The sequence below is a fragment of the Gymnoscopelus microlampas genome (assembly GCF_963454915.1).
Source record: "Gymnoscopelus microlampas genome assembly, chromosome: 2".
In the NCBI taxonomy this organism is placed as follows: domain Eukaryota; kingdom Metazoa; phylum Chordata; class Actinopteri; order Myctophiformes; family Myctophidae; genus Gymnoscopelus; species Gymnoscopelus microlampas.
In genome coordinates this window covers 17,797,320-17,815,519 of record NC_139939.1, presented here as the reverse complement: position 1 = coordinate 17,815,519, position 18,200 = coordinate 17,797,320, and the positions used below count along the sequence as shown (strand labels likewise).

General features: G+C 40.9%; 1 protein-coding gene across 1 annotated transcript; it reads right to left on the bottom strand.

Annotated features, from left to right (window-relative positions):
• Window positions 1-1,624: 1,624 nt before the first annotated feature.
• pla2g6 (phospholipase A2, group VI (cytosolic, calcium-independent)) lies at window positions 1,625-15,787 on the bottom strand. Its single transcript, XM_084068632.1, has 18 exons — window positions 15,702-15,787; window positions 14,646-14,860; window positions 13,569-13,778; window positions 12,945-13,125; window positions 10,593-10,780; window positions 10,200-10,296; window positions 9,755-9,937; window positions 9,346-9,454; window positions 8,446-8,562; window positions 6,142-6,226; window positions 5,881-6,044; window positions 5,549-5,699; window positions 5,100-5,236; window positions 3,609-3,763; window positions 3,435-3,486; window positions 2,337-2,452; window positions 2,009-2,082; window positions 1,625-1,818 (listed from the first exon to the last, which is right to left on the bottom strand). Exons 1-18 carry the CDS (start codon window positions 15,774-15,776, stop codon window positions 1,674-1,676), a joined length of 2,454 nt encoding a protein of 817 aa, XP_083924758.1. The 5' UTR covers window positions 15,777-15,787; the 3' UTR covers window positions 1,625-1,673.
• Between the last annotated feature and the right edge of the window lie 2,413 nt (window positions 15,788-18,200).

Here is an 18,200-nt window from a genome sequence, read left to right as displayed (position 1 = left end):
GATGTAACACATAACTCCAAGTTATATAGTGCAGATAGAAGTTTGTATTCATTCCTCTTTACTTCAAGTAAGCTGTTCATTCAAGTCCAGTTGAAACAGTTGTCTTTCACGTATTAAAACAAAGGAAAGTACAGAAGACAGAAAAGACCAAAGACCATAACAGTGTACCATGTGTCAGTGTATCACCAACTATGATCTTATAGAAACATCTGTATACATTACCAATAAAGGCATGACAATGGGTAGATAAGGGTGGTTATAATATGAAATCAAGCCCACTGATAAAAAAGGCAGATGTGGTTATTTGACATTTAGCTTTGTCAAGCTAAGCTACAGTAGTACAGTTACCACGGTATATAGTATTTGTAGGACCCTGAGGTCCATCTGAACAAGAACAAGATGCAGTCTTTTCTCTTTCAGTTTCCTTCTCTTCTGTCATATTATCATATTATGTCGTCATATTGATTATGTCAGTACTTCGGAGGCCAGTCTGGAGCCATGTAAAACTGTGGGGACAGGAGACATACAAACGCTGTTCTAGACAGCTGACCCGTTCTATGCCACATTGTAAAAAGGTGTAACTTCTTTAGGTTGGGAAAATCACGAGGAACCAGACAGAGAAAATAATATGGAGACTACTTTCAATTCACAGCCAATCGAAATTGAGCTTTCACACATACTTCTCCCCTGCATGAGTCACTTTTGCCAAAACACTCCCCCAGGGCTGTGCTAGATCCACTGGCATTTCCCTCTACACCAAATATCTTTCCCCAAAATAGCCGATGTACAAGCTCACAAAGCTTGTAGGTCTGCTATTTTTGCCAAATGTTCGCCCCCAGAATAGGGACGCAAGGTCTCCCTTGAACTTAGGAGCCACACTGTTTGATCCACAGAAGATTTGTCAAATTAAATAGAATAATCGGTGTAGTCATGTATGGTGTATTTACAATGTTTACAATAACATAAAATGTGAAATGTGGTGGGATTTATTTTTATTGCTGGGTAAAAAATAATTACACAAGACTGGTGATGAGAACTTACCCTTATTTAGTTTTTTTAACACCTTATTTTTCTGTTATTGTATGATCTAAATTAATTACATATATAATTCAACAAATGAAATAATCAATGATTAATCAAAGAATCAGTCAACAGATGATCAATTACAAAAAAAATGTTTGATGCCAACCTACAGGAATGTATTCATTCTCACGTGCAGTGCAGAGACCTTGTTGTACTACAGTGTAGTAACTCCAATGAGGTCGGATGTTGCTACATAACATACACGTCCTCTGTGATATATAAGCTAAAGCCTGTCTGTCACCATCTCTCACTTGTTTTTCAGTGTCTGAGTCATATTCCATATTTGCCTGTCTTGTCTACTCAAACAGCCACTTTGACAGGTACAGTAACCCAGCAATGCTACATACAATGCGACATCCTACTTGCGCTTTGCTGGTAATTGCTGACATAGTTTGTATTCCCCACATCGTCACAAGGCATTTTTGCAGTCACACAGAAACAGAGTTTTACATCAATCACATTCAGTAGCACTCGGACCGGAATGTGAGTCAAATCACTGTGTGTGGACAATATATGATACCCTCCCTCCCTCCCTCCCTCACTGCCCCTGACTCTGTCCTCATTGTCCCTCAGTCTCTCCATGAGGTGGGTCAGTTCTCCACTAGCTGTTTGGCGAGGACCTGGAGGATCTCCCTCTTCTCGTACAGGTACATCTGGGTCTCCCACAGCATGTTCACCAGAACGGAGTCGCTCACCTCGTCCAGCATCACCTCCTGAGACAACTGAGGGCTCAACCTGGAGTGAAGGAGAACGGCAGGATGACGTGGTGAGGGCGGAAAGCAAGACGTGTGGGGATGGAGGGATGAGGAGACATGGTGATGGATAAGGTTGATGAGAGTCAATAAACAGAGAGGCGAAGACTAATGAAAGACAGACATGGGAGCATAGATATAGAGTGAAATGATGTATTGTGTGATTGACCAACCTGTGGTAGATTGTGTCAGTCATCTCACACCAGGATCTGGCCCTGTCCACAGCACAGCCATCTGAGTCCGTGCACTGTAGGGGTCAGAAATCGAGAAACAAAAAAGCTATATATTAAGGAATAAGGTGGGAAACCATTTGAAGCACAATGCAGGTTACTTATTTCGTCTAGAATGTATTTTAAGTCTCTCTCTATTTTGTTGATATTATTGTTTGTATTTTCCACAGTGCAAAATTGGTATCATTGCAAATTAGGGTCACCCTCAATGATTTCTCTGAGAATCTTAAATAAAGGTTGAATGAATGAATGAATGACTATATACACTCACACAGTCCACCAACATTTTGCCCAGCTCCTTGGCTCCTACAAAGCTTTTGGCCAGTTCTAGAGGGTTGGAGGGTCTGAAGACATCCACCGAATTCACCACCACCTGAGGAGGCTTGCCTGGAGATCACACACAAGGGCAGAAATATTCATATTTTTTGCGTCTGAATGCAGTAATTTTACTCCTGCAACCCGTAGTGTCCATAATTTCATTAAAGCTTACAGTATTTGGCATTGGAAAAGGAGAGGTCCACCTCAAATTCCAAGACTATTAGAAAAAATAAAATTGGCCAGAAATCTGTATGCAGCTGGGGTTATTTTGCAACCAATTCATTCATTTTCAAAGGTTGTGAAACCAAATCTAAATATATATTTCTTATTTGTGTCGGCAAAACAAAACAAAACCTGCATACAGCCAGCCAACCTCTCATTTATGATGTAATCTCTGTTCTAATGGCAGGACAGATAAACTGTAAAGCCCCTTCATTGCAGCGGGTGTGAACATGCATGTTTCAAAAACATCAGTTACTAACATCACCATTAAAGCCACCACCCTGTCTGTCCCCTCAAAAGAAGACCAATCACAACTCATGCTGCTACATGCATGACATCACACAACCATGAAAGCCTGAAGTGTGTGGTGAAGTGAGGTGAATATGAAACTTATGAAAGTGAAAAATGTTCTGGTACAGTAACATATATAAGTCTGATGTATTATTAATTGTACCAAGTGTTGCTATTGGTGGAGAATTTATAAAGATTTCCATAAGTCTTCCATTTGACCCTCATCACACTAGGACATGCACACTATCAGCCAGCCTGATTCGCCACTGAACACCGCATTGTGATTCGTTCACAAATTATCACAGCCGCAACAGTAACATACAATTGATAGCTAAAGATTGGACATGGAGGCCGTTATTCGACTCTATCTCAAGTTTTTTAAGAAATGTGCAACATTACAGACAAATGCATCCAATAAATATAACAACAGTACATGTCATTTTGTGTACTGCAAAAAAACCTAGATTGAAGCAATTTATGCCAGAGCATGTCTAAATTGTCCTCGACATACGTACAGAGCTGAAAAACATCGACTCACCTGTGCCAAGAGAGACCACAATGCCTAGCTTCTGGATAGCTTCACCACGCCCCTGAGGATGAAGAAGAGAAAAGACAAAGATGAATGGCACAAAATATGTGATACTGAATATGAGTACACAACATGACACAGACAGAAAGAAGAAGAATTTAAAAAATAAATTGCCTACTGTACCTCTGATTTCAGGCCTTTGTTGTACTGGTGGATTTCTGTCATGGTGTCTAATGTTGGGTTATTGGCCAGCAGCCCTCCATCCAGAAAGCGTCCCATTGGGCGGAAGTAGGTCGGTGCGGCACCACTGGAGCGGGCAGCTCGCCATACAATTTGCTCTGATTGGACATAAAATATAAGTATCAATCATGGACGAATGGATACGAGACAGATTTTGGTGGACACCCGTGACCCGCAAAATCCAAAATTCGGTGTGACCCCTATGCCATTTCCGTGCTCATATTCGGTGCGACCCTTGTGCCATTTCCATGCTCATATTGTGTCTTGGACAGGATACACACACACACACACACACACACCTTCATCAGTCACACTACGCTTTCTGGGGGCCGCCACAGAGTATCCTACAATCAACACTTCCTCATCCTCCCATCCTGCAACAACAACACAGCTGGTGCTTAAATAACATGGAAAACCTGGGGTCTCAATAATACTTTGTGTCAGTATATGCAATAGGAATAGGTGTGCTATTGCATGTTCAAAACAGTACTGTGAACTCATTTTTTGTTACATTCCGAGTGATGAATGTTAAAGATCAAAATTCTGAAATACAGATCTACAAGCTCACAACGCGTCCCAGATCTGCTATTTCTGGTGAAGAGATTCGGTGGAAGGAAACAACAGCAGACCAAGTACAGTTGTAACTACGGTCCATTGCACTAAGAATAGAGGGTTTAAGTGGTTAATCACAAGAAGCAGGGGATTCATCTTGTGAAAGACAAGCTTTATGTAATCAGCTGATGCGACCTACATGGTGAATCCCTGTGAAATAACGGACAGGAGGAAATAACCTGACATGATATTGATATTTACAAGCCATTTCAATTCTGACAAAGTGAATGACAGACAAGTATTTGGTTGACTTCAACACCAGTCAGCTTGCTCTATTGTGGGTTTCCGCTCAATATTTCATCACCGTTCCTCTTTTTTTATTTTCAATTTTTTTTATTTACCCAGGGTAGTAGCTGAGCACAAGCGCTCATTTCCAGGAACGCCTAGACATAGACACACACAGACAGACACACACACACATAACACATTGCTCTAGGATTTCAAATCAAGTAAATATAATCCTATAATCATGATATTAACTATTTAAAATTGTGTGGACTCCCATCAAGTTGGTAACATTAAAAGATGTCTGTAAACCATGCCTCAAACTTCAGGACCATTTCGGCAGATAACCGGTGATATCGGCCTCGAATCGGGAACTCCCCTGCGATTGTCAGGAGGGGAAAATTGAACCCCAAAATAAGCCCAATTATTCTAGTATCATAGTGTATGCCAACATTAGAGAACACTTAATAACAAAAAGAATGACACTACGCTCCAGCTAGGACTTGCTCTAGTGAGGTTTTGCAATAACATTGTATAACAAGGGAGACGTTAGTAATAGCTACATCTGATCATGCATTAAGTCCAGCCAGACAGTACCCTGTGGGGTGGTGAGGGGCTTGAACGTAGCAGTAGTGGCGTAGGGGGGCTCTCTGTGGATGGAGGGGGGGTCATAGTTCCTGAAGATGTGCAGCTCCCCTGGGTGTCTGTCTGCAAGCACACTGGTTACCAATACCCTGTACAATATGAAAGAGAAACAGTCAACAAAAAAACACACTGGTTACCAATACCCTGTCCAAGATGAAAGAAAAGAAGACAACAGAAAACCACACTTTTAAATAAGGAACTGGGGGCAAGAAAGAAGAAATTGTAAATGAGGAACTGAAAGAAAGCAGCAAAAATTTAGTCATGTGGGCAGTCATGGGAGACAGTGACATCCATCAGTGTTGAATGTATTCAATATTTAGAACTTGTTAGGGGTTTGACATGGTGTCTTTGTTCAAATAAATAAAAAACATTGACCCACGTTCCGGTGTTGTTGCGGTTACCTGGGATATCGAACGTCTGTCATCTTGGTGTTCTCTCCGAACTCTTTCTTCAGGAAGTCCTCGAGCGGTGCTGACTCATAGGGCCGTGACCCCTTGAACACTTGCTCCTTCATTCTGAAGTATAGACAGCGCAGATAATCCATCGACTTACCTATACGCAGGGATGAAAAACAGTGTCATGGATTTCAGAATCAGAACCACATTTTACACACATTGTACAGTGAAAGTTACACAATATTGAAGTGACACCAATATACAGACATAAGAATTACGAAAACAAAATCAAAACTAATGAAAATACAAAACTAACACACACACAATGGATGTCTCACCATGGACGATGGCCAGGGCCAGGATGCCTCCAGTGCTTGTACCAGACACCCAGTCAAAGAGTTCTCTGGTGGGCCTGCCAGCCTCTCTCTCCAGGGCTATAAGCAACTGGATCAACACCAGACCCTTTATACCTCCACCATCCAGACACAGCACTCTGTCTATCCTGGAAGGACAGGACAAGATAAATATATCAGTGACACATGCCTCCATTTCACCTATCCTTTAATTCTGTAGTGAGCATTAACTTTTGCCAAACATACTTCTTTCTCGATGGTTTGGGGCCGTCCACACTGGATGTTCCTATAGCGCCCACTGCGGCCGCCACGTGCATGATGTCCTCAAACCCTGTCAGCCAATGACAGATCATTAACTTGACTTTGTATCTAAAATATAAACATAATAAACTAGAGACGACAAGTGATAGAATGATCTACACTCAGGCTATGTATTCACCAGCCAGTGACTTGTGGTTTTCTTTTTCTAAAGCCAACAGCTCTAAAAAGATCCTTGGAGGCAGGACACATAAGCACACATCCATATAGTCTTACAGTTTTTTGTCCTAAAAGGGCTAAAACCCCCCAAAAATGTACACCCATTAACATTTCAACCATGCATTTTGAAGCTTTAATGTGCGTTTTTTTATCGTAAAACGTGTGTTTATTATAGATTATTATTATTTATTGTAGATTATTTTGTTGAACAAAACATGTTAATATCATAAGCCTTTGTTAGTTACAGAGCTTATGTTCTTAAACTCATTCCCTGCCTAGAACGACTAAAACGACTTTGTCCATAAGCCATGCCTAACAAGAACGACTAAAACGACTTTTTAAAAAATTTAAAAAAATAAAAATATATATATATATATATTTTTTTTTTTTACATTTTTTTTACATTTTTTTTTTTTGACCCAAAGACCAAGGAGATATGATTTTTCGAAGATATAGAGTCCCATCCACTTCCTTGTTAACTTAAAACTTAAAAAATATGTATCTCGGCTCCTGAGTACTTTTTTATTTTCAATGAAAAATATTGGCGGTGTTCAAACGGGCCAGAAATAATTCTGGCAGTGAATGAGTTAATTTATCAAAAATCCAATGCAAAAGTTCCATTGGGAATATGCAGTGGGAACCCATAGTGGAGGTAACTTCTGGGTTGGCCTACAAAAAGACATCATCTCTGTAGCACTCTATTTATAAGAATGGGCTTTTAATGCGCAAGCCTTTTTTAACTTTGAGTGTTAACAGTTAATCGTGGATAGAACTGTAGCATGATGTCATATTTGTGCAAATTAACATTGCAGCTGTATCCTATGTCATCTGCGGTCTGTACTTGAAGGCAGCAAACTAAACCAACAATCTTATTAAAGACAGAGCCTACAAGGTGAACAGAATCTAAATATAGTTAAAAAGTCATCTGTCTTTCTTGACACGTTTTCCACTGCCTTGTTGATTAACTACTGTAGATGTCTCTTTATATCAGCTATGGATTCAGAGAAAATCCTTTCGTTTATCAAAAGACAATCCAATAAATATGAAAGTGAAACGTACTGTAATTGGGGTATGTATAATTCATTATGTATAATACAAAGATATGTTTCTCCCTTAAAACGTCCCTCTTGTTTTGATGGATATTTGATACATACGTTTGGCAAGTCCAACAGAATAAAGTTAAGTATATTGTGGCTCTAGACAGAGTAGGATGTTGGCTGTGGTACAAAATGCAGTGCACGTCCCATATTAAAATGAAGCACTAAGTAGAAGCACTAAGTAGAAGCACTTAGTAGAGGCGCTAAGTATCACTAATGAAATTGTTAAATCCAATCTGAGAACTGCTGACAGTTGCTTTGACAAACAGGACGAGCATATAACACTGCATGAGTCTTGCATGAGCTACAATTATATACTATAAATATTTTTCTAAATATTATTTATAGGAGTAGTAGTACACAGTTAACCATTTTAAAGTCCCATCCCTAACGCACAGGTACAAAAATCAAGCACAAAACAGATGAACAACGATAAACAAGGTGAAGGCGCAGATTATAAAATGTTTCCTTTTTTAAATCATTACAAAATAACAAACCAGCTCATCCTTTCCATCGAAAAACTCAAGAGTAAAGGAAGCAGGTACGGTTGAGAGGGATGTTCTCTGAAGACATTCAGCCCCTCCAGGGGCTCATGAAGAAGACATTCAGCCGGAGGGGCTTAAAGGGATAGTTCAACCAAAAAATTACTATCTATCGATTAGTCACCCCATGGAGACTTGAATTCATGGATATTTTTTTGTTTTTGTCGCATTTCTAAGCCAATAATTTAATGACCAGCGGTCCGGTAGGCAGCGGTTCCAGTAGGAGACACAAAGGAGATTATTTGTGTCTCCTACCGAAACCGCTGCCGGTCATCAAATTATTGGCTTAGGAATGCGACAAAAACTAAAAATTATCCATGAATTCAAGTCTCCATGGGGTGACTAATCTATAGGAAAAAAGTCCTTTTTGGGGTGAACTATCCCTTTAAGTAAGAAAAGGGAATGAGAAGAAATGGCAGGAGGACGGGCATTACCTATGCCTGGAGAAGTGGCGTTGACTTTGCTGTGGGGAGGACTGTTGGGGGAGGGAGGGAGACACCTCTGTACCCCTACATGACACAGCATGTCCAGCAGTATCTTTCTGTTAGGGCCTTACAACACACACACAAGCCAATGGGGTTAGACATGCGCACACATCAAGACATGCGCGGACAAAGTGTGAGAGAGAGGGAGAGATAGAGAGAAAGGGAGGAGAAGAGAAGAAACTGACAGAAGAGAATGCATTTACAAATAAAATAATCCCAACCACTAACACATCTTTCAAGATAAAACAAGTGGTGAGATCGCATACATACTGTAAAGCCTGGTTTATACTTTAGTTAGCAATAGTTAGTTGTGCACCGGTGTCGTACACCGAAAATAGCAGATCTAGAAGCTCACAACGTGTTGTGAGATTGTAGATCTGCTACATCCTGCATGTAACAAAGTATATCTCTGGCATCACACAAAGAAAACACATGCTATAACACTGCATAGAGAGATGCATCCATGAGTGACTAATCATGTTCTAATGTTGTCAGACCCAATATGTTGTATATTTTACAAATACGATAAGACATGCATGCCCGGATAATGAAAAGTCAAAAACATGGATGAGTTGTTTGAACAATAACTGCATTGCATGTTAATTATTACATATTCAATCATTTTCATGCAAAACTAAACCATTTACAACAATGCACCTGCTCTTGAATGGACGTAGATGTTAGCTTGTGAGTCTCAAACTGGCATGTAAGATCAGGATAAGGCCCTATAACTCCATGTAAACACACCAACCTCACATCTCCCTACTGTCAATTTCTTGGCCCTTATAGTTTTCCTCAACCTCTGCTCCCTTCTTTTACAGTGTCCATGATAGTTCCATCCATCCCTACCTTTGCTGGTGCGTGCAGCGATGAGTCCTGGTGTCTCTCCCAAGTCATTGTGAATCTCTACGTCTGCCCCGAACACAATCAGAGCCTTGATCAGTTCCATGTGGTCCAGCTACAGAGCCGAGGGTCACAAGCACGGAACCTCAAATTCAATTCAAAAACTGTTCATCCACCGTGAGCAATTACTATGAGAAGACATTATAGACTCCATTGAAATAATAACATAGCTAGCTAACAGTTGTTTATCTGGTAGTTTTTGTCATTTCCCAGGGAAATTAAAGTCTAGACTCCATTACACAAGTGTTGCAATCTATTAGGGACATCTTTAACCTGGATTAGACTGGTATATTTCAAGGGAAGAGCTGGTGGATCGTATATTTCCTACACTTTACAAACACACACACACACACACCTTCATGGCCAGGTGCAGAGCAGTGTTTCCATCCTGGCCTTTGAGGTTGGCGTCTCCTCCATGAGTGAGCAGCACCATGGCTGCCTCGAAGCGGTCCTTCTTGGTCAGGATGTGGAGGGCGCTCTCCCCCGTCTTACTGAGGTAGTTCACTAAGCAGCCACGCTCCAACAGCATACGGCACATCTGGCAGAGAGAGACAGAGACACAAGAGACACAGAGACACAGGGACACAGGGACACAGGGACACAGGGACACAGAGACACAGAGAGACAGAAAGTGAGGAACAGACAGACAGGAAGGTAGAAAGCAATTGAAAGAGATACGTGGACATGTAGGCAGAGAATAGAAAGAGAGAGAAACAGTTGTGTTCCTCGAGCACTGTATCTGTTGCAGCATGTGGATTTACAGTATAAAGACTTATCTACTGTATTGTGTTGTTCTTTACCTCAGCTGTCTTGACCCAGTGTAGAGGGGTTCCTCCATACAAAAGATCCTCTGCCTGCAGCTGGCCTGGGTCTGCCGTGAGGATAGCCTCAGCACAGCTAGCAGAGAAACAGACAGAAAAAGTGGGACTACGCACACATATTCAGACATATACGTATCGTCGCTGTTGGGCGGAAACCTTGGAAAAGAACCCTTGTCCCAATGGATACAATGTAGTTATTATTTATCACAAGCTCTTGTTAACTAATACCTTTCACTGGTCCAATATTCATAAAACCCACAGACTTAACCATTTACAACCTGGCATCCTCATTTTGTGCATGTCACTAAAGAACACGAAGAGCAAAGAACACAAAGACGACGAACAGCATCATCCATACATTGACTCACTCACCCTTTTTCATTGTATTTCATGGCAGTGTGAATAGGGTATCCACTGCCTCCGATGACGTCACACCTTGCGCCGCCGCCCAGAAGGGCCTTGACGGCCTCCACTCGGCCCAGGCGACATGCCACATGGAGCGGTGTCTCCCCAGAATTGTTGAGCTCATCCACCCCCGCACACAGCCGCGAGCACAGCACCTGTGAAGGATGGAGGGAGAGATGGAGGGAGGGTTAGAAGAGAGAGGAAGGGTTCCCGACTGCTGGCCTAGCGGTCCGGGCACCTAGGCTCTAATGCTGTCGTTCCTGAAGACCTTTGCTGTGTGTCTCTCTCCCGCTTTCCTGTCTATCTTCACTTAAAACTATCAATAAAAGTCAGAAAAGCCTAAACAAATATTTTTTTTAAAAGAGAGGGAGGAAGAGACTAGTCAGAAAAAGGGTAATAGAATGATGATGAGATGACAGTCGAGGAATGAACACAACATCATCGTCAATAATGTCCTGATACTTGCATATGCCTCCAGCTCTTGAATGACCTCTGCTGATTTGATTTTGAACTGACTACCAACCTCAATCAGCCTGAGTCAGAAGTGACAAAACATCCCACAGAGGGATATTCTTATCTAACTAGATATTTTGTCTACCTACGCACACGCACACACACACACACACACACACACACACACACACACACACACACACACACACACACACACACATTTAAGTCAAAGATCTGAGTAAGTTTTGAATTCTTTGCTTAAGGAACAGTCACGATGCAAAGCAACCACACAATTAATTCAGCATGCAACTCATCCTGACTCACAGCGCTGTCCCTGTTACTATAGTAACGCGACACTGCACGATCCAACAAGCAAGAAAGAGGCAGGAACAGAATAGCCTAGCTAGCCTACTCGGAGCCTACACAGAATGTTTTACACTAAGGAAAAGAAAAAAGAAACGAGCGACACTGACGGCAGTCCCGGTTGATTATTCACTACGTTAGGATCAGTTTAACAGTATTAAGTTTTGTATGTGATCTACAACTAGTAAACAACAATGTTACCAAAGATGTTTAGCAATGTTTCATGACATTTAAGGTTACATTTTAAATATCCTGTGACTGGTTATCACTCAATTCCCCACTTCCCATTTTACCTCAGCAATGCGATGCAATGCGCATCTCGGTCGATGATAGAATAGTGTTATTACATGACCCATCAGTGGATGTTGTGAAGGGAGGGAGGAGGGGCTAGACTCATCTCAGCTGAACTCACTCGAGTCGGGTTTCAGCGACCTCCCATTACCGAGCTTACCACAGTACTACCTGTGGAAACCTGGTTTCAATTTACTGCTCAGTTCTATGATCTGGTCTAGAGCCCGCCTACTGCATCCCGTAATTTGCGCGCACACACACGAAGGACATCAAAATTATGGATTGCAGCTTTAATTTGTCTATGTTCTGTGCTGTACCACAAATTGCCTCTCGTGGACATTAAAGTATTCTGCACCTAGGCAGGAGCCAATGGCGGAACAAGTTAAAGCCCGGCCCGGGGGCAGAGCGTGTGACCATGCACCCCCAACCCAGCCACTATGCTGTATACCACTGTTTCCCAAACAGTGGGTCGGGTCCCTTGTTTGGGTCACGGACCAATTTTTATAGGTCGCGACTCGCGAGTACATATCGTGAACATTTGTGCAAATCTTTGAATATATAGATATTTTTAAAGCGAACATTTTAACTCAAATCTTTGCTTCAGGGGGGGTCCCTGGAACAAAATATTTTGAGTTTGGGGTCCGCGACCAAATACATATAATTTGGGGGGTCCTTGGCAGAACCATAGATATTATAGCAACATATGGTTTTCAGCAAACTGTTAGCATTTAGAAGACATTTGTAGATGCGTCCCCGGATTGAATGGGTTAAGCAAAATAATCCATTATTTTTCAAAAGCACTTCATAAATAAGAATGTAAAAAAAACAAATAATTTCCATAAATAATAATAATTTCTGAAAATAGCAGATCTACAAGCTCGCAACATGGCGCGAAGCAACTCGTTGTGAGCTTGTAGAGCTGCTATTTTTATTAAAATGAAAAAGGTAAGGCACGCGCGGCCAGAAATAAGTCTGGCTGTGAGAGAGTTAAATGCAAAGGTAAGTGTGTGCCTTTTTTGTGAGTTTCACATCCTTTCAAACTCTTCGTTTCACTTTGACTTTCACTTCAGCAGGCTGGTTGTACATACTGTTTTCATTTCATGAGCTGTGATTGGTATGTTTTTGCGTGTACATTCATACATAAATACTGTACATACAATATACCCACGCTGCAAAACAACACAGGGGAGACAAAAGCCCTCTGATTCTCACCTGTATGACAGCAGGAGAGTCCTGCTTGGCGGCATAGTGCATGGGTGACTCTCCGTTGCGGTCCTTGATGTCGGTCCGGGCCTGGCTCTCCTCCACCAGCTGTTTCACACACACCACGTCGCTACGCTCACAAGCCAAGTGCAAAGGTGTCTGTCCTGACGTGTCCCGTGCATTGATCTGACTGCAAAAGCAAATAGCGGTTGTGCAATTTTCAGCAAATATAATTTATAGAAGTTAGCCTGGGAAATTGGCAATAACAGAGTAATTGAGGATTCAATATGTCTTGTTCAAGTACACAAACAATTCACTGTTGGTGGACATGTGGCTGTTGGCAGACAGCAGGCATGCAACTTTTTAGTTGCATGACATGATTCTCCAGCATTCTGATGATGCCACCCATGAACAGCAACAGAATATACCCTCAATTAGCAGAGGATTTTCAATACTTATAACTGTGGTTTCAGTAGTTATGTTATAAACTCAGCTCACAAGTAGCCATTATAATAATCGACTATAAATCAATAATGAATACATTTACAAGGAAGTAAAATACTTAGTGTTAATTTAACTCAGAAGAGTGTTAAATGGAGCTCTCCAGCCCATAAAAAAGAGGCTCAGTCTGACCTCTGGACATAGTTGTGTTTCAGGCACTCCCTCAGGCCGGTGTCCACAGCGATATGGGCAGAGCTCCAGTCAGGGTGGCTGCGGAGGCAGTCTACTATTGGCTGGGCTGTTTCGGCCTTTAGCAGAAGGGTCTCATAGAATGGGCGGAGCTTGAGGGCATACTGTGGGAACCAGTTCATGGCATTCTCCTCCGTCGCCACCTGGAATAGCCTTAAAAAGGATGCCAGTGGAAGTAAGTGTCAGTGATGTAAAGTCCTTTACTTACAGAAGGCAAAGAGGGAGCTTATGCCTCCCCCTGCCGTACAATTATTTGCTTTAAATTAGAGTGGCCAATGTACATTTACTTAATCAATCACATCAATAATGAGAAACTGAGCATATCACACATTTCCCTGTTGGTTTTCTATTGTACTATAGAGCAGTGGTTCTCAAACTTGTTCGAGCCCAGGACCCGCAAATTGATTGTATTTGGTCGCGGACCCCCATCTGAAAATGTTTTGTGCCAGGGACACCCAGAAGAGAAGATTTGTGTTTAAAAAATCTAAGTTATGCAAAATGTTCCAATACTTTTTCTTTTTTTTATATATTAAAAAATAGCAGATGTACAAGCATGCAGCGCAGAACGAAGTGATGCGCTGTGAGCTTGTATATCTGCTATTTTTGAACAGCCTAATTTTGCTGGGGACCCCCTGAAACCCCCCAAGGACCCCACTTTGAGAACCAATGCTATAGAGCAGTGGTTGTCAACGTGTGGTCGTGGACCCTCAGGGCTCGTTCAGTGGGTTCCACTTCCAGGGGGTCTCGAGCAACATATTTGATTGGTAGTTAATCTTTCAATTAAATGTGACCCCAGTCTTGTCTCGCATAAATCTTTCATCACTCTCTGCCCTTGGTTTCCTATATCTCACGACACTGACCTATCTGAAATAACATAAAAATGCAAATAAATGTATACTAAAAAGTAATTGTCCTACTGGTCAGTCAGTGGAAATCTATGGTCTTCTAAGTCAATAACGTTTTTGTGTGTGGGCTTTCAGCCTGATTGTCTACATTCACATTATAAATCAATATGCTTACCTTAGAGCCATATTTGGAGTCTCGGGACACATAAGCAGACAGTCCCATGACTGGTATGAAGTGTTTCTGTAAAGAAACATACGTCCCTCATCCTTAAGCCGGACTTTTCCACTGTAATCAGACAATGGTACTTCTCGGACCCGATAGGGGTTTGAGAAGAGGTTGGACACAGAGGTGACTGTGTCGAATATCCGACCGATGAACTGCATCTTTATCTGGAGAAAGAGATGAAAAGGTTGTGGAAAGAATACAACTGTACACTACTAAACTGTACACACTAATACATTTCAAAAAGGTACATGGGCAGCTTTATACTATAGTTACAAAAAGAATACAATATACTCTTATCAACACTGCAACACTACTGTTGCTACTACATGTTTTTGATTATTTTATTCTTTTGAATCTTGTTTAATATTGTGTTATTTTTCTTTTGTTGATCTCTTTTTTTTAATGCAAAGCACTTTGGGCTTCATTTGATGTCATGAAAGGTGCTAAACAAATAAAGTTTATAATAATAATAATAATCATTATTATTACTGGCAACCATTATTGCAGGCGAGGCAAGACTGTGTTTAAATCGTCCTGGGCCAGAATACACGACTGAAATTATGTCTGATGTCTGCAGTCAAGCACTGACTGCACTGAGAGCTTTTTATTATCTAATATTATGTTTACCTCCACTACTAGACCTACAGCTCATAAAGAGGGACTTATCACACTGAGCCGAGGGGTCACACAGTCTGATCAGCCTGATCCATCACACTCATATGAATAAAGTACACTACAGTCATTCAGCAGTTTCTTAGCAGCCTGATCAGGCTTACCTTTAATATCACACTAATATTAATGCATTCCACTACAGTCATTCACCAGTTTGTTACCACTTCAATCAATTATCGACACGATCATTAACCCAAGCTATGTGCAGCTATGTGGCTTAAATGTTCCAACTTCCTTCTTATATTAATTCATCTACCACCACTAATCGGATAGATAGCTGACTAGTCGCGGCAGTGTAATCGCATTATTAAAATGAGCTTTATGTGGCTGTACCTGCTGCTTGTCTTGTGTTGTTTTGGGATGTGATCCTGGATGACAGCTATGGATGACAGTCGACTTTTGATACATCAACAACCGGGTCGCTACAACTACGAACCAACCCTCACTGATGATGACGTCACCCATAATCAACGTTGCCAGATCTTGAGAGAGATATGAGCAACCAGGTCTATGAAAACAAGCTCAAAAGAAGCGAGCCCTTTAAACATAAATACCTTGGCTGTTTGCAAATAGCCAATCTACAAGCTCACAACGCCTCACGATGCAACGGGTTATGAGCTTGTAGATCTGCTATTTTCAAAACAAATCTTGAAGACGTGTTCTAAATGTGGAATATTTTTTTAAACATTTTAATAAATGTTTGAGAAACACTGGTTCAAACAACATTAGGAAACAAGCCCAAATAAGCAACTACACTTTAGAAACCAAAAAAAGCCCCCAAAAAACGCAACTACCAATATTTACAAGCAACTTCACAGAAAAAGAAACCCAAGGTGGCGTATAATACGCGGACATGGCAACACTGCCAAGAATGCAAGTTGCACCAATCAGAGACCAGGGACAAGTCAAATGGGGCGGGCCATAGATACAGGTCCGCTCGCGCAACCAGATCATGGGGCAGGTCAGAGGTCATCACAGTGGTGGAAAAAGTACTCACATTTTTTACTTTAAGTAAAAGTATCAATATTGCAAATGTAGAAATACTCTGTTAAAACTAAAAGTATTGGTGTCAAAATGTACTTAAAGTACCAAAAGTAGAAGGTTCTCATTATGCAGAATATTAGGGCCATTTCACAAGTTTTAAAATGTAAAAAACATATTTTGAAAATAGCAGATCTACAAGCTCACAAGTCGCAATAATGCAGGCATTGTGAGCTTGTAGATCTTCAAATGGTGGAAATATGTATGAAAAATGTATGTTTTGTAATAATAATCAAAATATCCAAAGTAACTAACTAATGTTTTCAAATAAATGTAGTGGAGTAAAAGTACAATATTTGGATCCGAGATGTAGTGAAGTAGAAGTAAAACAAAGAACTGGAAACTGTACAGTAGCCTACTTGAGTATAAGTGCTAGTACACCACATACTGAACGAAAATGAAAATACATTTTAAAAAGACATTATACGAAATACAGAGTTATCATTAACTCTGTACATGAATTTTGTTGTTGTTGTTATATATATAATCCTATTTGAACTGTACGTGGACCCCCCACCCTGACAGTTAAGGCATGTATTTAGTTTGACTCGGTTCCACAGAGAGATATGAAAATAGCTGATTCAATGGAAGGTGTTGTTGTGAGCTTGTAGATCGTCTATTTTCTACATTTTTGCCTCTTTCTTAGGTAATATTTGACAATTTGGACAATGTTTGACAATTTTTTGTATAGTTTGTTGGTTACGTTTGACATAGTAATTATTAATAAATCCTTAAATTGTAACTTTATAAATGGGCAGATACCCTGTACACATACTGTAGGTTGGTTTGTTTACAGTTGAGTGAGAAAACAATATTGTATATTAAGCTAATCATATGTGGGTCTGAGTCTGACCCCCAGTTTGGGAACGCTGATCTAATCAGTGTGAGTTATTTGTCCTTTTGCCCTGTTGAGGCCGGTGTGATGAAGCAGATTGAAGTGAGTGAGTAATGAAAATGTATAACCTACTGCAGTAACTACAACTATACACACATGCACTAACACATACGCACGCACGCACGCACGCACGCACACACGCGGCACGCACGCACGCATGCACGCAGGCACGCGCACACACACACACACACACACACACACACACACACAGTACAATTATCTAGCCAGTCACACAAGCAATGCAAGCAATTATAGATCTCCCCTTGTAAAGGGTTAAATATGATCAGAAATAAATACACTTATCGTCATGTAAACACTCTAAATTCTGACATGAAATATACACACAAAACTGTAAAACATATCAGAAACACATACATTTATAACAGTGGCTACTGTCCTTATCTGATCTAATCAATCAACTCTCTCAACACTCTCATGTGACATGTACAAAGTCCCCTGGTTTCAATAGTGTAGTCACAGCTGTAGTTTCTTAGAATTGCATATATTTGTACTTATTATGTCTAAATATCCTGAAATATTCTGAAAATAAGATACAGGAAGGCGCTAGAAGGCCACATGTGCAGGTAACATGCCAATACAAACGCCACGTTACATCATAATAATGGATTATTCTACACATAGGACATCAACATTTTAGGGCAAGAAGTTTTCAATCATATGATTTTTTTAACACATTTTTAACCCTAACCCGAAAACCCCAAAGTAGCTGAACTACAGTACAAGCTCACAACACGTCACGTTGTGTGCTTGCAGATCAGCTATTTTTTATGCATGACACAATAAGTTTAAATCAGGCTGAGGCATAGCTCCAACCCTAACCCCACAAATGTAACCTAAATTCCTAATCCTAACCCCAACCTGAACCTTTTGTAAAC